Raw genomic sequence first — 22,339 nt, forward strand, 5'->3', positions numbered from 1 at the left:
GTATCCCCTGCATCGGCAGGCGGACTCTCAACCACTGCACCACCAGGGAGGCCCCACATCTTTTAATGTAATGATGGAAAACAATTATCCTACTTCTCTACACCTAAGTATTCTATCATTTAAGAATGAGAATGAAATCTTTTTATTTTCCATTTTCACCGACTCTAATGCCTTGGGCCCCCCAAATCAGATCGTCACCCTTAAACCCCTTCTACAGGGAAACTTTCAACCACCTATGTGACTAAAGAATGTATTGAGAATGCCTGAATCCACATCTAGAATGAGAAATATATACACGTTCAGGCAGTATTAAAACCATGTATAGGGCTTCCCTGGTGGTGCAGTGGTTAAGAATCCGCCTGCCAATGCCGGGGACACGGGTTCGAGCCCTGGTCCAGGAAGATCCCACATGCGGCGGAGCAACTAAGCCCGTGTACCACAACTACTGAGCCTGCACTCTAAAGCCCTAAAGCGAGCCACAACTACTGAGCCCGCGTGCCACAACTACTGAAGCCCGCATGCCTAGAGCCCGTGCTCCACAACAAGAGAAGCCACCTCAATGAGAAGCCTGTGCACCGCAACGAAGAGTAGCCCCCGCTCGCCGCAACTAAAGAAAGCCTGCAAGAGGCAACGAAGACCCAACACAGCCAAAAATAAATAAATACAATAAATTTGTAAAAAAAAAAAAAAAGTGTATTTGCCACCTAGCCTGCAGCAGCCGTTGCAGTAGAAATCATGTTGAGTAGAAATCATGTGATCATTTATATACAGCCACACTCCAAATATTGATGCTCCAAACCCCTATGCCCTTGACTAATAGGAAGTCCCATTCTTTGCTGCAGTACCCTCCCTAAACTTTTCAGCTCTCTCGGAATTTACATGTGAAACCCAAATGTACCTAAATCTACCCATCTGTGGGTCCCAGGTAAGGGCCCTTCTTTCCTGGAGTGTCTGAAATGCCCCACAGGAATGCAGAGCCTCCGCCTGACCCACCCTCAGCTCTCACCCTCCCGGTGCGCTGTGATCTGTCGCCCCCTGCCGGTCTCACTGGACATAGCCTTCCCTTCCCCTCTGGAGTCCAGACTACCATTTTCTGGCTTATTCCAGGCCACCCTCAAACTACTGTCTACACCACTGCAAAATGCAGGCACACCACCAGCCTCTGGCCTCGGCTGCTCCTTTCTCTCTCTCCCCAGAATGGGGCTGCTTTCCCTTCTGAGACCTAGTTCTCTCTCAGTGCTGTGTGCCCCTAGTAATACAGCTGTGAACCCCATATTTCCCAAAGGGCTTTTTTAAAAGTCATTTTGTTTCTGCTATACATTAACCACAAAAGAACTGATTCCAAAGCCAAAAAAAAAAAAAAGACAATTACGTGAAAAACGGCTCAGAACCATGAAATAGATGCTGATTATAAATATAGGCTTCAGGCATTATGAAATGAGGCAGCTCTAAATTTTCAAAGAACAAAGAGAAAGCAAGAGGATTTTTTAAATATCAAAAGGACTTTCAGGTTATAATTAGTAAATTGACTAACCTTTTTAAAGGTAAAAGTGAATTTCTAAAGCCTAAGGCATTCATGGGATTATACAATACTGTAAGTCTAGAAGATCGGCTCTGCCAAACTTCTCACTTCACAGGTGAGAAAACAAAATGTTACGTGACTTTCCCAAGGTCACAAAACAGGTCTGTGGCTGTCAGGATTTGAATCAGTGCTCCTAGCTCCTTTCTTCAGGCTCTTTCCACTCTGTCTACAATAGAAGATGTGTTCACAAATGAGTGACAGTCCCCAGAGTTACATGGATAAATATACAATGGTCGTGGTTGTGGAGGTGGTGATGATAGTGGTGGTGATGATAGCGGCGGTGGTGGTGATGGTTGAAGAGGTGGTAGTGATGGTGGTGGTGGTGGTCGTGATGATGGAGGAGGTGGTGGTGATGGTGATGGCAGAGGAGATGGTGGTGGTGATGGCAGTGATGGTGGTGATGGCAGTGGCGATGGTGATGGTGGCGGTGGTGGCAGTGGCGGTGGTGGTGGTGGTGATGGCAGAGGTGGTGGTGATGGTGGAGATGGTGGTGGTGATAGTGGTATGCATATGTGCTGGAATATTGAAGAGTAGGGGACAGACAGTTCAAGGGCAACTCAAAGGCATGTCAGCCAAGGCTGAGATTCAGTTATGACTGGGTATATCTAACAGATTGAAGGAATGAGGACTGGGATGCAGCAGGTATAAGCAAATCTATTAGATGTATCTATAAACAAAATGAGAGACGGTACAGCAACTGAGGAAGCAAACAGGTCATAAGGACTTTTCCGTGTGGGATTGCCCTGTGTGTTGGACACTTCCAGGACGGGGAAACTTCCTGACAGTGAGTCTCCTTGAGAACACAGGTTGTGGAAACCCACTGGTATTTGTTGATTGCCTTTTTGGTGAAAGACTCTCTGCTAGGCCTTGGCAACACAAGCGTAAGCAGGAAAGCAGGACAAGTCCCTGCTCTATACCTATCTTCAAAGGTTCTTGATTTTTGTTTTTTTAATGATAGGAGAGTTGCCTGGCTGAGTAAGACAATTTGCCAAGTCCTGCCCACCTGTCCTGAGTGGTGGTGCAGGCTGGAAGAGCCCTGGTTATCTCTTGGGGAAAGGTACATGTCATTGAAAAGTCCTCATGAGCCATCCACTCTGGGCCACAGTGCCACTGTGCGGTAGGCACTGCACAAAATAAAATAAGCAGTAGCAGCTTCTAAGCCAACATACCACTTCTGGTCAGGAATTCAAAGCACTTTCTCTGAATAACTATTGTGCTGAACCAAGGCAAAGAAAAGGCTCTAGAATCTTGGGGCTCAGTGGACCCTTAGTGATCAGCTATTGGGCCCAGGTTCTCCTCTGTAAGATCTCTGACTGTGGTCAAATCATGGAATCAGTGAGCAGAAGGCAGCTCTCTACTCCTTCAGACCATCCATTTATTTGATCTATGATGCTGATGGGCTCTGTTGAGTATGGAACACATCTCCATTTCTACAAGAGCCTAACACTGATCAGCTATTGCAGCAACAATTCAGCTCATTACCTCATTCCGGTTCAGGTCCTCCATTCACCCCCCTCAGACCTTTATCCTGAGTCCTCTCTATCCCTTAGGAATATGTTTCTTTCCTTGCTTATGTTGGTTCTTCTCTCTTGTCTTGTCATCAGGTGTGTCTTCATACGCTATGAAGACACTCCTGGCACAATAACTGACTTAGAATTGGCCCAGTTAGGCTTATCAGATGGGGAGTGTCTGCTCTCTGTAGAAACAGGTGATACAAGGATCAGCGACATGTCCTCCTCCCTAAAGAACTTAGCAAATGTTAGTGCCTGGCAGCTCTGTCTTCTTCTGTCTATTATTCTAACATGGAACCTGCACTGTTACCTCCAGGGAGACGGGTATGTAACTGAGACAGGCATGAGAACAGACATAGAATAGGCCATGCAGGTATGAATGATTCTTTCCACATCCCTTCCTCTTAGAGAAGACTTGGAGGATCTCAGTAGCTCCCCTCAGAAACTGGCAGGGGACACACACAAGGAAGAGAAAGAAGTGCAGAACCACAGCTGAGGTTTTGTTGACTTTAGAGTTTGCTTTACTTCAATTCCCTATAAACTTAGAATTGATAACAGTGTGTAAATCAACTTATTATAATGTCATTTCACTTTAGATTTTCCACAATTGAAAATGGTCTCATGTGTATCTCAGTTTCACAACACTATCAGATTCCAGCCATGAGATCAAAGCATCTTCTAATTCCTAAATTGTGGGTTCGGATTTTTAGGCGGTAAAAACCTTTTTCAGGTTGTAGCCACCAACCTATTATAAACTTCCGATCATTATCATCCTTACATGCATAAGTTAAGCTCATTATTGAAGTTATCTCAGAAGATACAACTCATTACATTTTCTTTTTTCCTATTGAATCATGCAATCATGTAATATATGGTCCACAGATACAAACTGTGGTTCCCGAGTGCCAGGCTAGGGACCAGAGCTGGTCCATAATCAGGTCCTCATTTGTCCACCTCGTTTTGAAGTGAATGAAGAAAATGAGGGGTGCGTGTCATTGTGAGAGGCCTATTCTTGGGAAGTTAGGTCTTCTAGTCTAAGATTAACTCAATCTTATTTATCTACTATTAAAAATCTTCTATAAAATAAAGGTGCTAGTGTGTTAACTGTTGCATACTTTCTTTCTGTTATGTTCTTATCGGCAAAATAAAAGCTGTTAACCTCGAATCACCTGAAAAACATTTTGTTAACTGAGCCTACAGCACACTGCCACCCCACACTACCACGGATTACGTTCCCACCCTACAAAGAACCAGCCTGATGGGAATCGAGGAAGAATTGTGAGATCCAGGAGGATTTCTGAGAAACGGGACACTCTACTTAGAAGTATTCAAAAGACACCCAATTAAGGACCAAGTTAGAGCTTTTTTTTTTTTTTTTTTTTTGCGGTATGCGGGCCTCTCACTGTTGTGAACTCTCCTGTTGCAGAGCACAGGCTCCGGACGCGCAGGCTCAGCGGCCATGGCTCACGGGCCCAGCCACTCCGTGGCATGTGGGATCTTCCTGGACCGGGGCACGAACCCATGTGCCCTGCATCGGCAGGTGGACTCTCAACCACTGCGCCACCAGGGAAGCCCGCAAGTTAGAGCTTTGACAAGACCCAACTTCAAATAAGAGTTGTAGTTAGGGCTCATGAAGGTGCACGTGGGAGCCATCCATATTTATTTGTTTATTCATAGATGGGGATCTGGATGCCTTCATAAGAATCTGATATAATTTCAACTTTGAAATATAACCAATAATAAAATTCTGAGAGATAAAAATAATTAGGGTATTTGCAACCTGCTGGATGATAAATTTTAATGATTAAGAACAGTGCGATTCCAGTGCCAGAACCGTCAGATTAATGGAATAAATAAAAAGTCCAGAAACAGATCCAAGCACATACAATAATTTACATCTGATAAAGGGGATATTTTTAAAAGTGAAGAAAGGATAAATTGTCAAATAATGATGGTGAGACCACTGGCTAACTGTTTGGAAAAAAATAAGTACCATCCCTAACTCACAGCTAACACCCTCCCCCCACAAAGTCCAGATATATTAAGTATTCAAATTTTAAATTTTTTAAGAGAAGTAAAAGAAATTATAGATGAAAATGTATGAATATTGGCATGAAAAAAGCCTTTCTGATGCTGACAACCACCAAAGGCAGACATTATAAAGGAAAACATCAGTTAGACATATAAAAACTTAAAAATCTCTCTGTGGGAAGGAACCTATAAACAAAATTAAAAGACAAAAAATAGCAGTATGACAATGGATTAATATTTTCAATATATATAAACTCTTATTTATATAATAATATATATAATTTTAATATATTTACATTTTATATATTAGCAATATGTATATATAAAAGCAATAGGAAGCAAATTAAATAATAAAAATGCTACCTCTACAAATCAAAAGTAAAACGAAGACGCAAACCATACAGCCATTCAGTAGCATAACCACAGAGAGAAACTATTGGAAGTGATTTTAAAACATAGTAATTTGACTGGGAACCCCTAGTGGGATACACCCTCAGGACCCCAAAACTCCAAAATATAGCAGTAATAGATTTTAAGCTGTTTTTAATATTCATATGGTGGACAATAAAGTTGGTGTTGCTATTCTAAGACTGAGATCGTGCTGTTCAGAGCCAAGACTCTTGCAGTGGAAGAAAAGAGATACAAATAGATATTAAATCAATGAAATAAAGTAAAAATCCTGTAGTCCTGAATTTGAATGGGAAATACCAGTAGGAACTTATAATACATTTTCCTACTTGTATTTCCTGTCTCTGTCCACTGAAAGCACTTAGAAGTATTGACAATACCAGTGGTAACCAGGACCCCACGGTACCCAGGTTGTGTCTGTAAATATCATCTTCCTCTAAAAGAAACCAGGATTTCCCCAGAGAAATTACTAATTTCATGTCTGAGGCAGGAAATGTATGCTATGAGCCTGGATCTTCTGTCATAACAGATAGCAAGGAAGCTATCAGACTGCTAAGGTCATTCAAAAGGACACAGGAACCAAGAGCAAGAAGCACCCATTGGCCAAAGACGATGAGTTCAACATCAATAAGGACAACAATCACAATCAATTTCAACAGATCAAATATATTTAAATGTATGAGTTCGTACGGTTCCCATGGAGTACAGAAGGAAACCATCTCATTATTTTGAAAGGAGTAAGAATCAAACCCTTAGCTTCCTTACCTATATAAACTGTATCTTAAGGCAACCAGACAGTTCTATTTGGGGAATTTCTCCTTACAGAAGCGTCCCAGCTAGTAAATGCCAAAGGAATGATAGACGATCATAATTTTGGAAATCCCTCATCAATAGATGGATTTAGGTAATGATCCTCAATATATCATCAATGCCATCATCAACAACATAAAAAGAGGGAACCAGATGTTATGTTCCTGTTGCTGGAAGTGCACAGTGCCACCTTCGAAGTGTTTTGTCAAAAAAGAATCTAAACATCAAAAAAGTTGAACCCGCTCAAGTATTTAGATCTAACTACAATTTACAGATAGTTCAGGGGAAAGAGGAATGCATTAAACACCATCACAGTAATGCAGTCAGCAAAATCGAGACCAGGGGAATTCTCCAAGGCAAATAACCAAATTTCTTTAGCAACAAAAAAAATAATAAGGATTGTGAGGGAGAAAAGGAGGGAAGGAGGGAAGGAAGGAAGGGGAAAGTGGAAATGAAATCTATGGATTAAAAGAGACATAAACACGTATAGGAAAAGAGAGGACATGTGAACACAACAGACTGGATGACGTTTAGAAGATATTACTGACTTTTGTTTTAGTGGTGGTGGTAAAGTGGTTGTTTTGAAAAGGAAATATACTTTAGAGATACATATGGAAATATCTGTAGATATAATAATATGATTATTCAGGAGGAGGTTGGCAAGAGCTTTGCAGGAAATAAGAGTCTTCACGTGTTGATAATTGTTAAAGCTGAGCCATGAGGACATCACGGCCATTATACATTTTTATATATGCTTGAAATCTTCCATAATAAAAAGATAAAGAGGGAATTCCCTGGTAGTCCAGTGGGTAAGACTCCACGCTCCCAATGCAGGGGCCCTGGGTTTGATCCCTGGTCGGGGAACTAGATCCCACATGCATGCCACAACTAAGAAAGAGTTCGCATGCCGCAACTAAGAAGCCCGCATGCCACAACTACAAAGGTCCCGTGTGCCGCAACAAAGACCCGGCACAGCCAAAATAAACAAACAAACAAATAAATAAATAATTTTTTTTTTAAAGATAAAGGAAAAAACAACAAGGAAAAATTAATTACATCAACTGACCAAATAAAAGCACTAAGAATATAATCGGGCAATTTATAAAAGAAGAAATAGAAATAATTGATAGGAAAATGAAAAAAGAAATCCTGTCTTAGAAGAAAACTAAAAAATGTAAATTTTTTAAAAGGTGAGGTTTCGTTTTTCATCTATCACACTGTCCAAACATTTAGAGATGAATGATACCCCCTGGTGGCAAGGGAATGAGAAAAGGAGCACCCCAAACACTAGTCTCAGTGGCTCAGGTTCTCTGGAGAGTGTTTATGTAATGAAAATCCCGCTAAATACATGGTGAGGGACTTCCTTGGTGGCGCAGTGGTTAAGAATCCACCTGCCAGTGCAGGGGACACGGGTTCGAGCCCTGGTCCGGGAAGATCCCACATGCCGTGGAGCAACTAAGGCCGTGTGCCACAACTACTGAGCCTGCGCTCTAGAGCCCATGAGCCACAACTACTGAGCCCATGGGCCACAACGACTGAAGCCCTCGTGCCTAGAGCTCACGCTCCACCACAAGAGAAGCCACCACGATGAGAAGCCCGCGCACCGCAACAAAGAGTAGCCCCCGCTCACCGCAGCTAGAGAAAGCCCGCGCTCAGCAACGAAGACCCAATGCAGCCAAAAATAAATAAATTAATTAATTAATTTAAAACAAAAAGAGGAGAAGAGAAATAGAAAAGAAAAAATATATATGAAAAAAAAATACACGGTGAGGAGCCAGGGCTCCAGAGCCAGCTGGCCAGGTCAGATCCCAGTCATACTGTTTACTGGAGACAGGACTCAAAGCAAGTTTAACTGCTCTGTGTCTCACGTCCTAGTCCTAAAATGACTGTAATAGCAGCACCTCCTCAAAGAGTTACTGTCAGGTTCAATCAGTGAATTTTGCGTGTGTGTGTGTGTGTGTGTGTGTGTGTGTGTGTGTCCGCACCACACGGCCTGCAGGATCTTAGTTCCCCGACCAGGGATGGAACCCGTGCCCCCTACAGTGGAAGCTCAGAGTCTTAACCACTGGACCGCCAGTCAAGTCCTCAGTCAGTGAATATTCGTAAGAAACTTGGACCAGTGCCTGGCATATAGTGCTGGCTTTCATTACGATGTTGATCCAGCAACCTCACTTCTAAGTCCTTATCCTAAGGAAATCTTTATTAAGCTCACAAAGATGTATATACACGTTTGTTTATCACTCCATGATTTATCAAAGGCCCAAAGTAGGAACGCTTGGCTAAATACATTTTTATAATCTTTACCTTGTGATACTACGTGGCCATTAAATATAATTATGTTGATACATGCGTACTGATGTAAGGACATTTATAATCTATTTTCAAGAAGGAAAATCAAGTTAGAGAAGAATAAATATAGTTGATCTCTAGGAAGGAGACATATGTATGTTTTTAATCAGTGCATGCATACCTAGTAGTTGACTCTGGATTTAGGGGTTATTCAAATTTATTTTTCTTTTTGATTATCTGTGTTTTCTAATTTTTCTACATCAATCTTACTGCTTGGATAATTTTTAAATAATTTACTATGTTACATATTGTGATGGTTAATTTTATGTCAGGGTCAACTTGACTAGGCTAAGGGATGCCCAGATAGCTGGGAAAACTTTACTTTTGGGTGTGTCTCTCAGGGTGCTTCCGGAAGAGATTAGCATTTGAATCAGTAGACTGAGCAAAGAAAATCCACCCTCACCAGCCTGGCTGGGCATCATCCAATCCATTGAGAGCCCAAATAGAATGAAAAGGCAGAGGAAGGATAAAGGGCGATTTAGCTCTCTCTTCTTGAGCTGGAACGCCCATCTTCTCCTGCCCTTGAGACTTGTAATTCCTGGTTCTCAGGCCTTCACACTCCAGGACTGAGAAGCTTTCCTGGTTCTCCAGCCTGCAGACACCAGATCATGGGACTTCTCGGCCTCTATAACTGCATGAACCAATTCCTGTAATAAATTTCCTCTTCACATATCTACCTCTGAACCTATATCTATATCCTATTGCTTCTGTTTCTCTGGAGAACCCTGACTAATACACATATGTTTCAAAGTTCTTATAAATCTTGCCCCCACAAAATTTTAATGTATTTGAAAGTAGGGAGGGGTAAACAGCATAGAAATGCGAAACTAATATGTGAGTCTCCAGAGTAGATAGAGAAATACATTTGGGGACATAGAACTTAATAATGTGCATTCAGGAACAGAGTCATTCTGTACAGGTGATTATCACTAGCATGTGTAAGCACACGCAAAACACATGGGTACTCACATCTATTTCACTTGGGTCCCCCTGAAAGCGGAACCTGAGTCAAGGACTTGGGTACAGGTTTTATTTATTTCAGAGATGCTCCCAAGAAGCGGAAGCGAGAGGGTGAGAAAAATGAAACCAGAGGGAGAAAGGCCAATAAAGGGCGTGTTAATAAATTGTAACTGTTGCAGGGGACTGGATTCACTCCCCCTGGGAACTTTGAGAAACTGCAGAATTAACCTCAGAACTGTCCCACCAAAGCACGGGAAGGCTGGAGCGATTACTCACCAACTCCCACTCCACCTTGGGTGTGGGCTGCCCTGGTAGAGACAGCTCTCCAGCATTTGCAGGCTGTACCTGCAAGTAGCCTGTGCAACCTCCCACCAGAGACAACCCTGAGGCCGAAAAGCAGAGGTTCCATAGCGCATTGTGATGTGGGCGACTGGCAACGGTAGTGCACTCAGAGCTACGGGAAACCAGCATGTGGCGCGGGACCCCACAAGCACCTTTTTACACCTTCCTTGCCCAAAGCCTGTGAATAAGAAAGCATAACTTTGTCGGCAGAACTCTGAGAGAGGGATGAACTGCCCCCACCACTCCCCACTCACTGTCCCTTCCCCTCGTCACTTGCCACTGAGAGTCTGGTTGTACACCTTCTCAGCTGTTCAAAGGTATGAGATCCAGGGCTTCCCTGGTGGCGCAGTGGTTGAGAGTCCACCTGCCGACGCAGGGGACACGGGTTCGTGCCCCGGGACCGGGAAGATCCCACATGCCGCGGAGCGGCTGGGCCCGTGAGCCATGGCCGCTGAGCCTGCGCGTCCGGAGCCTGTGCTCCGCGACGGGAGGGGCCACGGTGGTGAGAGACCCGCGTACCGAAGAAAAAAAAAGAAAAAAAAAAAAAAGGTATGAGATCCACAAAGGGAACTTACTCCCCAGGAGCTAAGGGGTGGGCTGACCCAAGTCCCACGTAAGGCCCTTCATAAGCTAGCCTCTGGCCTCACTGAACAGCCTGGCACCATGACACCCCCAAGATCCACAAAGGAACTTACTCCCCAGGAGCTAAGGGGTGGGCTGACCCAAGTCCCACGTAAGGCCCTTCATAAGCTAGCCTCTGGCCTCACTGAACAGCCTGGCACCATGACACCCCCAAGCCTCCTGTGCCCCAGATCTCCTTTGCCCTCTGCAGTGCCTTTCCTCCTCATTTCCCCTGGTTCCTCCTGCTAGAACTTCAGGGCTTAGTCCAGGTGTCAGGACCACCCAGAGGTCAAAAGAAGCCTGGATGGAGGGCTGGGTAGAAGGACAGGCCCGAGGCAGTGGGGAGAGGTAGGTGAGGCAAGACTGGCCACGAGCTGAGTTGACAACGGTTGAAGTTGGGTGTTGGGAACGTGGGTCCATCATGCTATTCCCTCTACTCATGAGGCCTGGAGGTGCGCGGCTGGGTTTCCCTTTAGGGAAAACAGTGGCTGTTCAACTAGGTCTCACTTGCCTGGGCACCCCAGCCAATGGCCAAGCTGGCTGGGGGCACGAGGTCCTGGCCATTCCTGCCCAGTGGGGACTCCCTGGTGGGCAGTGCCTGCTCTGTGGAGCTCCCACAGGGTTGGTGGAGATGTCAGCCGCAAGGCAGTCTGGGGCTCCCCCCTCCCCACTCCTGCTTCCCGCTCTCCCTTCTCCCACAGAGGTCAGACCTGCATTGCACGTGAGCGCTTTCCCTGCCCGATCCGGCTTCCTCCGCCGGTGTGACTCCCCAGCAAACCAACCGCAATCCTATCTCCATCTTGGCAACTGCACCCCAAAGGCCCTAAATTGACACAGTTGGGGTACAGATGGCTCCAGCCCCCACCCAGCCCCTGCTAAAGCGCCAAAAGCAGGAAGAAATACCAGAGAGTGAGAAACATTGTACTATATTTAAAGGTTTACATGTAATAAATTAATGCTTTTCAAATTAAAAAAAAAAAACAGTAGTTATATACATAACCTAATTTTAGAAATAATATCAAAAATTTAATTTGTGGTTCTTTGGGGATATGAGGCCCTCCTTCCCTCCCACCCACGAGCAGGCCCTGCCAGACATCAGCTCTGGAAAGCTCTCCAAGGTCACCCCAGGCTGCACTGGGAGGCTCTGTCTGCGCTCCCATAGCATCCTAATCTCTGTCAACAGATTATGACCCTGTACTTTTCAACCCCCATCTCTGCCTCTATCCCAACTCAGCAGTGAGAGGCTGGAGGACCTCAGTAAATGGCTGTGGGTCAATCAGTGAATGACTGGCTCAGGCATAAGTCCCCAAAAGGACCCCATAAAAGACCCATCTCTACAGTGTTTCTGCAGGTTTACAAAACGCTCTGGACTAGAGACCAAGTGTTTCCTTTCAGTCTGGAGTGAACGTGGAGGTGGAAGAAGGAGGCTCCTCTGAGGTCCTGTTACAACCCTTTCTCAAGCCCTGGGACCCAGGGGCACTGCCAGGGCACCTCACAGGGGGCGGGAGAGATCACATCCATCTTCTGCTCTGCTTCTCTCCAGGGGAGAAGACCTCTCGGTTACTGGTGACGACAAGAGGCCCAGCAGCCCCATCTGTTGGGGGGGACCGTGAGCCAGCCCCACCCAGCTGGGCGAGGAGGCTGGTCCTCTGGCCGCCAGGCTCTGGAACAGGATCACCAGCCAGGGGCCCTGGGCTGACCAGGGCTCCAGGAGCTGGCACCAATCTTCTCTGGGAGCTTCGAGCGAGACAAGGGCTTTGGTTTCTCTCTCTGGATCAGGTCCTGGGCGAGATCTTCCAAGGAAGAGATCTCCAAGTCACTCTCATCTTCAGAAAGCTGCAGGGAGGGGAGGGGGAGAAGAAAATGCATCTGACAAGGGAGGATGGATATGCAGGACGGACATGGGGACAAAACGCGGATTTGGAAGAAAGCAGGAGGGGGATGCTTCTCCTGCCTTCTCATTTCCCTGAGAACCTGCTTCAGAGACCTGGGGTCACAGCAATGCAGACACCCCTGAAATCCCACTGGCCACATCAAGGCAAGCTCTTGGAGAGGCCTGTAGCAGAGCAGGTTGCTCTTGTTGTAATTTAAACTTTGTGCAGATTTTTTAACTGCCCACAGTGATGGATCTGGAAGCCTAGAGCCTCAACTTCTCCAAATTCCTGAGCTGATGCACCAGGGGCTAACACGCCCACCCCACCTGCCACAGAATTCTTGTCTAGGGGCTGGGAAACACTCTGACCATAGGAGCGTGAGGGGAACTCGAAGTGCCAGGAATCTTTCCGCCTGGAAAGGGTCTGGGCTGGGGCCAACTGAGGAGCCCAGAATGGGCCAAGGCCCCAGGTTGTCCTGGAACCAGAGCCACGGTCACCCCTCCCAGAGCTCTCAGTGCCCAGGCCATTTGCCTGGAATGTAAGGCCAACCAATCAGAAACCAGCAGGGCCTGGGGCGGCAAGCAGGCTCTGAGCAGCGCCTCAACCTGCTTAGGGCTGTCGGTGTTCTTTCACAACATGGGAAAAGGGATGAATACTTTTTAAATCCTTTAGACTCATTACTCGCAAACACACATGGGCTGCATAATAAACCAAACATGTTATGTAGTACAAGGTAGGTATTTGGGGTTGGGGGAGTATGCTAGGGAGAACCAAAAAGTGATGGCCCACTCTTTCTGAATTTTAGGGCAATGGCATCCCAGGATGCATCTTCTTGATTGAGAAAGGAGTGTAAAGTAATAAGAGCTCGAAATGTTTCTGCCTAAGACAGCAACAGGAATATGGAAGTTGTTCCCTGATGGGGGGCGGGCAGCGAAGAGGACGTCCTGACGGGAATGGTCTGGAAGGCTGAGCATCTGAGTTCTAAATCTGATGGCAGCTGGAGCCTGAGAGAGGTAAGGCCATCGAGACATTCTTAGTGATGAGAAATGGCCTTGAATATTTAGTCTAAATATCCCCATTGTGTGTTGTGGCCTACTCTGACGTGCTGCGTGATGCTACTCCAACACCCCACCCTGTGAAGCAATCTGCTCTGCACACAGCCTTGCGCTGGGGTCCTCAGGGCATGAAGGAAGGGGGAGGGGTTGGCTGCGGAGTGAGGCAGAGCCAGAGGAGAGCAGCTACTGCAGGAAGCCAGACACAGAGCTGGGCCCGGGGTCTATCAGAGGCAGCAAGTGGGAGCATGTGCGGCCCGGAGACACAACCCACTGAGTGGTTGTTCGTATACTGAAACAACAAGCATTGCAAAGTGGCCATCCCTCTACCTGTGCAAGGGCAGAGGGGACAGTGAGGTCACCCGCAGTGTCACACCAGGGCCTAGGCTGACGCTCGCTGGACCCTCCCTCAGGCCCCCAAACTCAGAGCTGGCTCTGTAGGGAATTGCAAGGCAGCCGCCAAGGTCCTACAGCCTACCTGGGGCTTCCCTCCTGGCACAGCAGCCCTCTGTGACCCGGCATTGGGCTTGCAGAACAGACTGACCTCTCCAGCAGGCTTCTTGGCCAAAGCCTCCAGCTGCTTCTCATGATTTCTGGCCATCGACCGCACCAGTGTTCCTGGAAGGCAACCAGGGGGAAAAGCCCGGAGTCTGAATGCATCATCCTTATGGGTCACATCCAGGCTCTGGTGTGGATAAAGGGAGCGTGGAAAAGGGTCAAGAGGAAGAAGGAAGGGCAAAAACAGTAAAAGAGGGGCAAAGAGAGAGAGGCCCAGGCCGGCGTGTGCTTGGAACATCCTGTAAGCGTACTGTGCACTTAAGGACACGGCTGGGGACACAGGCTTAGGAAGCTGCCCTTCCCTCTCAACGGGAGGCCGGGAGGAATCCCTGCTCAGTTGGTACATGAACTGCAAGACTAACGTGCAGTTCCCCGTCCAACACCTTCACAGAGAAACGAAGAAATATCATCAATATAAATTCGCACAGGAGGGCTGCGGGCCAGACACTCTTTCTGTGAACTCCACGCAAGAAGGGGGCTAAGCAGTGACTACATTATCAATGGACTCTGGTGATGTGGGAGAGCAAGGTGGGTGTCCAGACCTCAGGACTGGCCAAGAAGCAGGGAGCTAGCCACGGACTTCCAGGATTCAAACATCTGGGGCCTGAACAGAGGTCCGGAGCTACGACAGCCCTCGGCTCACTGATTCATTCAAAAACTGTTTGTTAAGGGCCTAATGTGTACCTCACCCCTCATTACCCATCTTGTCCGGAAACCTCATTTTACAGCAAAGGAACCGAAACCCTTCACACAAGCACACGCAGGGAGCAAGTGACAGAGGCTGAAGCGTGTCCGAGGACTCCAGATTCCCGCTTCCTAGATGTTTACACCCTATCACCTCGCCCGGCAGGTCGTCAGTCCTTCCCCAGAGATCCGGTTCTGGTGGTCGATGGATTGGCAGGCTTGGAACACGCTGTGGACAAGTTGAACTACTGCAGAATCCACGGACACTGGACTTGGCAGATAGAGCGGGGCTTACACCCCAGCACTCCCACTTACCGACTTTGGAAAGACAGAAGTTCCATATCCTTTCATCTTTGGCTAGAAAATGCAACTGAAGCCAGAAGCTACAAGCCTCTTAACATTTTTATAAGAAAACCTCCCTCTCCTGAGGAAGCCAGCCCACCTGAGCTCTTGCCAGGCGTCTGGGCGCTCCCCTCCGAGGTCTCGGTGTCAGACCAGTCCGAGTCATCCTGCGGCCAGGGCCCCATCCTCGAAGGAACTCTCGGGGGCTGGAGGGACACATGAGAGCTGGCATCTGCTTCCGAGGCCTCTTCAGAACTGAACGGGGGCGTACTGCTGAGGAAAAGAAGAAACGGGCGATGTGTGGGCCGGAAGGAAGACGTTCAACACCACACTTCACCACTTGCAAGCTTGTTTGGTTTGCCCAGAGCCAGCCCTGCTCCCTCCCTGGGCCCAGACACCAGCCAGGAGTCATCTGGAGAGTGGCAGCCACACCAGCTCCTCTGTGAGCAGATGAAGACCCAGCCCCCTCCAGCGTGGCAACCAAGGCTTGGGGACCGGTGAGTAAGGGGAGGGTAGGTGTGTCCTGGCTGGGAGCAAAGGACCCCAGTCTCTTCATGGGAGCTAGGGCTGGACCGCACCTGAGGCCCTTCCTGTTCACTTCTGCCTCTGCCCCTCCCCTCCGCAGAAGCCTGTGGGGGGCCCAGGACAGGGCGGGAGCCACACCACACACCCGGGGAGAGCGCAGAGCCCGGCTCACCTCAGCCCGGGCCCCAGGTAAGGCAGGGTGCTGGAGGGTCCAGGCGCTCTGGAGCCAGGAGTAGGGGTGGGCCCCTGAGCCAGGCCCGGGCCGTGGCTGCTGCGGCTCTGAAGAGGTGACACAGGGGACTCTGCCGGCTTGGATGACTGTGCCACGTGCAGGGTCCTGGCCTTTGGCTGGGCCTCTTTGGTGACCGCTGTGCTGTGCTGGCTTTTGACTAGAAACACAGGTAAGAGTGAGTTTCAGAGCATACCCATCCGGGCCCTCGAGCCCGAGAGATGCAGAAAGAGGCTCCACTCACGGGAAATGGGCAAGTCACTCTGTGCAGAGTACCGTAATAATCACAGCGGATTTAATAACTTCCCCCACCCCAAGTGTCCTGCTGCTGGCCAGACCTGGGGCCGGGACCCACGGTTTCATCAGAGACCAAGAGACCAGCTGGTGTTCCAGGGTCATGGCATCGTTTCGGAAGACCCGCGGGAGGCAGCAGGTCTGAAGAGGGTCCAACGTGTCTGCAGCTCCCCCAACACAATCGTAGAAGCTGGCCTCGCCAAGGCCACCTACTTCCTTCTCTACCCAACCCAAGTGGCTGCTGCTGGAGTGCAGGCAGCCCTGCAGGAAGGCTCTGCTGCCACGAGAGGGCGCTGGTGGACCACCTGGGCCATCGAGAGCCACACACCCGCCTCCCAGAACTCAGCTTGTGCAGGAGTGCTTAAGGCAGGCAATTAGATACAGCCCCTCCAGTTCGCGAATCACAAGGGGCGGGCAGTAATGCAGGATAGGCAGTTTTTTTATGGGAAGAGAAGAGGAGAGAAAGTGCATCACAGGGAGTCCGAGTAAGTACTGTGTCATCAAACTCTTACACGTGTGGACTGAGCCACAGCATAAAATGCATTTCTAACTGTAGTTCGAAGTTCGAAAAGACAGTTCAAAATGCACAGCTCTCGGAGAATGCATTTACACAGAAGTGGGGTTTCTAGGAAAGAGTAAACTGAAAGGAGGGTTAACTTGCTGAGGGAAAACAACAACAGCTACAGTTACTATGCACAGACCAAGCTAAGCACTTTACATCCAACATCCATTTAGCCCCAGACAGGCTTCCAGGGATTCAGGAACACTTGCTCAAGACCCACGATTCCATGGAAGTCAGCGGCAGATGCAAACCCAGATCGTCAGTCATCCCAAATCTAGGGCTCTTGCCACTGCCTTGGCTGCAGCCCGCAGCTTTGCCCCAAAACAAAAGAGGCATACTCTGAGCAGAGACAGGAGGTGAGCTTTCTTACAGCACTCATGGGGCCTAGAAAGAGAACACGTGGGAGCAGAGCTGGAAGGAGGCCTACGAAATGCCAAGAGAACAGTGTTCATCTCACAGGTCAGTGATGGGCCCTGGAGAAGGCAGGACCCAAGGCCAGGGAAGCGGAGACAAAAGGTGGGGGCCAGGGGAGGTTCCCACTGCAGGCTCTGGGACCAAGCACTGGAGGGGAGGGTAGCACCTTGAAGAGCAAGAAAACTTTCTCTTCTTTTGGAAACCAGGACTCAGAGGGGGCTTCCATTCAACCTCCCTCGGGGCCCCTCCCCTCTCCTCCGAGCTGCCCCAGACTGTGCTTGGCCCTGTCACATCACCTAGTCCTGGCTGGTTTCCAGCTAAGGGAGCAGGCCCCGGCCCAGGTCAACCTCAGTAAATACTGCACTCAAACAAATTAGGAATGAATGAGCATTTGAGGCAGAGGGTTATGTGAAAGGCAGGTTAGCAACCAGGACAAACACCCTTCACTCTGAGATTTCTGTACAAGACTAAAAACTATCCTTTCCTTAGAGCTTTCAAGGCCAGAAGTTTAAAGCAAATACGACAGAGTTACCCAGATCATTGACACAATTTTCACCATATTCTCAAAGCAACTGTCCTGATCTCTATTTAACATTTTTATATAAAATGACACCACTTTTAAACATAAAGTACCCACTTCATACTTATGCAAGTAATAATTTCCATGAGCTCTCAGGATTGCTATGTTAGTAATATTTTTCCAATGTACATGAAGAAAAATAAAGATTAAATCTTGAAATCATTGATTCACGTACCAACTAAAATCAACCCTCACAGCCCCCAGCGATGGGTGGACCACACTCTGGAAACTTCCTTTGCATACAGAGCTCAGGTTGGGGCCTGCCCGGACACAAGGAGACAGCAGAAGCGACATTCCTCTGGCTGCACACGTCCATGACCGAAAGGAGCTAGAGCATCACCCGGCCTGTGGATCTGAATCTAGAGATGGGGGCTCCTGAGCCAAAGAACACAGTTCCCTTGCTCCCTGCGTGCCCTGAGGACAGAGCGCGGAGGGTCCTCGCCCACATACTTCAGTCCTCCACGAGACCCACAGGGCCTTTCAATATCACAAATTCCAGGGACAAAGCAGCAGCTGGACCCGGCCCAGGAGACATCTGAGTTCTGAGGACTTGTCCACCTGCCAAACTGGCCCAACCGCTGCCCCAGAGCCGAGTATTCGTTTGACGGATCCTTGCCTCCACCGGCAGCCTCTGTGCTGACAGGCCTGGTTTATAGAGCCACAAACAGAATGGGCTGCTCTCTGTTGCGGCAAAGCTCAACTTGTGGTCCAAGCAAGTAAAACAGCGCAGAGCTACGCTGCTGAAGGTGGCAGCGCGTCGGAGCAGGGCCAGCTCAGGGCTGAGCACAGCTCTGGTCCTGGCTCTCCTCTGCTTCCCCGAGGGACTCTGGTGCCCACCCCACCCCATCCACAGACTCTGTTTTTCCAGCAGAAGACTTTTGGACTCAGCCACCTGGGAGGACCCTGTCGTCTGGCCCTTCAGAGCAAAGCCCTGGATGTGGACGGGGGGATTACGCACCCCCTTATACGCAAACAAGCCTGCACCCTCGCAGGTCACAGCCCCGAGCAAGCCCACTCGCCAGCTCACCTGGAGCCTCGCCGTCTGGCTGGGACACTGGGGCCCTGTTCCACTGTCTCTCCTCCTTCACTCTGCTGCTGGCTTCCTTGATGAGCTTCTCCCTCAGACTCAGAAATTCAGAAAACCTCCCCGCCTTCTGTTCCCGCTGGGCTCGCAGGAGGGACTCCAGGTGTCGGAGGGTGTGAGCAGGGATTCCCTTTGCATCCTGGAAGACCACAGAGGTTCCCTCTGGGGATGGGCTCCCCTTCTCCTTCCCTAAGCCTCTCAAAGCTGCTGCTGGCCTGAGAGTCACTGGGATCAGTGCCGGTGCTTCTGGGAGAGGAGCTGAGCATTAGAGCAGGGCGAGCAGGCTGCTGAAAGCAAGGTGGGCTAGGACCTGGGGGCCCCAGCAAAGCACACACAGCAGGATGGTGCAAAGGGGCTATGCACCAGTCCATCGACATCAAGCATACAGGCTTAGGTGGGACATGCCTCTCCACTACCCGACCGAATCCTACAGTGGGGAGACCATGGCTTGCTCCTTTTTGTACCCCCAGGCACTATCGTTATGCTGGACACATTGTCCTCCGTGGCTAACAAGATTTGAAAACATCAACTGCAAAAAAACAAAGCCAGGCACCCTTCCAAAACCTGCTGGAACTTGCTTGGGCTTTTGACATTCACCTAGAGCCCATGAGAAATCATTTAAGATTAGAAAGAAATGGTTGAATTAAGACTGAACGTAAAGGCCAGAGTTAGATTGATCAGTAGTTGAAAACAGTCAGTGATTAGGGGGCATCCTTGCTACATTAAACCTAGGTGTCTGTTTTTTTTTTTTTTTTTTTTTTTTTTTTTAGTATTCTCAACGATGCGATGCTCAGCTTCTTTGATAACAAGGTGTGTTTTTTAATAATAGATGTCACTGGGCTTCCCTGGTGGCGCAGTGGTTGAGAATCCACCTGCCAATGCAGGGGACACGGGTTTGAGCCCTGGTCTGGGAAGGTCCCACATGCCGCGGAGCAACTAATAAGCTCATGCACGGCAGCTACTGAGCCTGCGCTCTAGAGCCCACGTGCCACAACTACTGAATCCTGTGCGCCTAGAGCCCATGCTCCGCAATAAGAGAAGCCATCACAATGAGAAGCCCGCGCACCACAGCTAGAGAAAGCCCGCATACAGCAATGAATACCCAACGCAGCCAAAAATAATGCCTTTCATGATAATATGCGTACTCTGGTTGAACACGGGCATGTAGGGACAATGGTGTTCAAATGCTAATTTGTACCAGAGTGTTCAGAGCCTGCTCCACCCACAGCCACCTGCTGAGTGGGCACGGCCACGTGTGCCACCGATGATGGACACTTCACCCAAGGGGCCCCTCCAAAGGCCACACTGAGCCAATTAAATTCCCTCTGTCAGAAACAGAGACACAGTCCTTTGGGGCACATATACTCCCTTTGTCCAGGGGAAGATGGGACATCTTGTTTGGTAGTTCCACTGAGACTCTATCCAGTTGGAGAGGAGTAACCTGTCAAAGTAATATCCACATATTGTCCACCGTCACACCTGGACCTTCAAGCTGAGGCACATCCCCTTATTATTCATTCCTATAGCATCCAATACCTCTCTTGCAGAGTAGTTCTCACAATTGTAAATTATTAAATTTCTGGACAATCATTGTTTAATACCTGAGTCCCCTACCATTTGTAAACTCGATGAAAAAAATTGTCAGTTCTGTCTAATTCATCACTGTATTCTCAGCATCTAGTACACTACTTAGCACAAAGGTGCTCAATAAATATTTGTTGAATATGTGAACAACAACAACAAAATAGAGACGCCGCAGAAAGCAGCCAATGAGTGGAGAGCACGGAGAAGTCAGGACACAGGGTGACATCTCAGGAAGCCGTTGGAGGAAAGAGAGAAGAGACCACAGTGCCAGCTGTGCAGGTTTATATCCCTGGATACCAAAGGTGCCCCACTGGAACAAATAAGATGAATAAGCTTACAAGGTAAAGAACTGACCCTCTGTCGGTTCAAGAATGGCCTGTGTCTAAACGGTAGGTACCGGCCCTGCCAGTGGCCCTGGAACTCACTCGCTTTATCCCCATGCTTTCCAGCTTCTCCTCCAGGGTGTCCTCCAGGACTGGCCTGAACTGCCTCAGCAAGGTGGAGTCTCGACTGAGAGCTGCCAGCACCTTCTGCTGTCCACTGCGGGAGTCCTCCAGCTCTGCAGCACAGGACAACCACCAAGGTCAGCCTGGGTGCCTGAAACCTCTACTCCCAAAGCCACACCGCACCCAGCCAGGGATCCTGGTCTCCAGCCTGTGCACCCAGGGCCACCAATCCCCTCTGAGTGTCCATCCCCGGGTCCTTCTCCTCCTGGGAACCACTGCTGTAGACCCCCTACCCACCTCCAGGATCCTCATCCCCTGCCGGTCTGGACCTCCAAGATCTGGCTCAGTCCTGTCCCAGGTTAACTGAGAGATTTCAGGCTTTTGACTCACACTTGAGTCCTGAGAGCAGTTTGTTCCCTGGGCTCTGGTCTTCACACCCCACGCCCCCGCCCCAGCTTTATTGAGATATAATTGACATACAACACTGTATAAGTTTAAGATGTACAACATAATGATTTGGCTTACATGCACGATGTATGTATACATATACATACGGTGGACAGATAGCTTCCTGCTCCCCTTGTTTACTGTCTAAATCAGGCGTTCTCCCTCCGATTATATACATCAGAATTGCCTGGGTTTAAAGTGTACATTCCCTGGCCCCATCCTCCAGAGAGTCTAGGTCTGGGGAAGGGCCCTGGAATCTGCATTTTAACTTGCCCAGATGATTCTGATGGAGGTGAGCCACAGACTGCACCTTGAGAAATACCGACCCAGTGGGTAACAAGATAAGCAATTACAATAAAATGTGATAACTGCTACAAAGGGGCCATCCCGGGTGAGTCAGGGAAGGCCTCCCAGCAGTGCTCTTCAGGTCCAATGCCGGGGGCCACTGTGGTTACAGATGGACCAGCCTTTTGATTCACTCAGTAGAGGTTTACTGACAAGTAACGTGGAGCTTGAACAGGCCAGTGCTGAGGACACTAAAGAAAACCCTCAAGGAGCTCACAGTCAAGGCGATGGCCTTAACCCCGGCTGCCTATCGGAATCACCTGGGCTGCATCCCAAGCTAATTATATCAGAATCTCGGAGGGTGGGCCCCAGGCCTTAAGATCTATTTGTGAAACTCCCCAGACCTAACAACAGCCATGCCTGAGAACCAGCTGTCCTAGAGCAGCGGTTCTCAAAGTGTGAGCCATGGCATCGGCACCACCTGTCACTTATTAGAAACGCAGATTCTCAGATCCCAGTCCAACCTACTGAATCAAAAATTCTGGAGCTATGGGCTTCCCTGGTGGTGCAGTGGTTGAGAGTCTGCCTGCCGCTGCAGGGGATGCGGGTTCGTGCCCCGGTCCGGGAAGATCCCACATGCCGCGGATGCGGCTGGGCCTGTGAGCCATGGCAGCTGAGCTTGCGCGTCCGGAGCCTGTGCTCCGCAACAGGAGAGGCCACAACAGTGAGAGGCCCGCGTACCACAAAAAAAAAAAAAAAAAAAAA

General features: G+C 48.8%; 1 protein-coding gene across 1 annotated transcript in view; it reads right to left on the reverse strand.

Annotated features, from left to right (window-relative positions):
* Positions 1-12,288: 12,288 nt before the first annotated feature.
* The window catches only part of DZIP1L (DAZ interacting zinc finger protein 1 like), a 43,148-nt gene continuing 33,097 nt past the window's right edge, over positions 12,289-22,339 (reverse strand). Inside the window, exons 12-17 of the mRNA XM_007464347.1 lie at positions 20,822-20,955; positions 18,756-18,951; positions 15,822-16,038; positions 15,225-15,397; positions 14,019-14,158; positions 12,289-12,450 (exon numbers count right to left, since the gene is read on the reverse strand). Of these exons, the coding sequence (XP_007464409.1) occupies positions 12,289-12,450; positions 14,019-14,158; positions 15,225-15,397; positions 15,822-16,038; positions 18,756-18,951; positions 20,822-20,955 (1,022 nt within the window). The remainder of the gene's footprint in view (positions 12,451-14,018; positions 14,159-15,224; positions 15,398-15,821; positions 16,039-18,755; positions 18,952-20,821; positions 20,956-22,339) is intronic.

The sequence above is a fragment of the Lipotes vexillifer genome, unplaced genomic scaffold, assembly GCF_000442215.2.
Source record: "Lipotes vexillifer unplaced genomic scaffold, Lipotes_vexillifer_v1.1 scaffold957, whole genome shotgun sequence".
Lineage (NCBI taxonomy): Eukaryota > Metazoa > Chordata > Mammalia > Artiodactyla > Lipotidae > Lipotes > Lipotes vexillifer.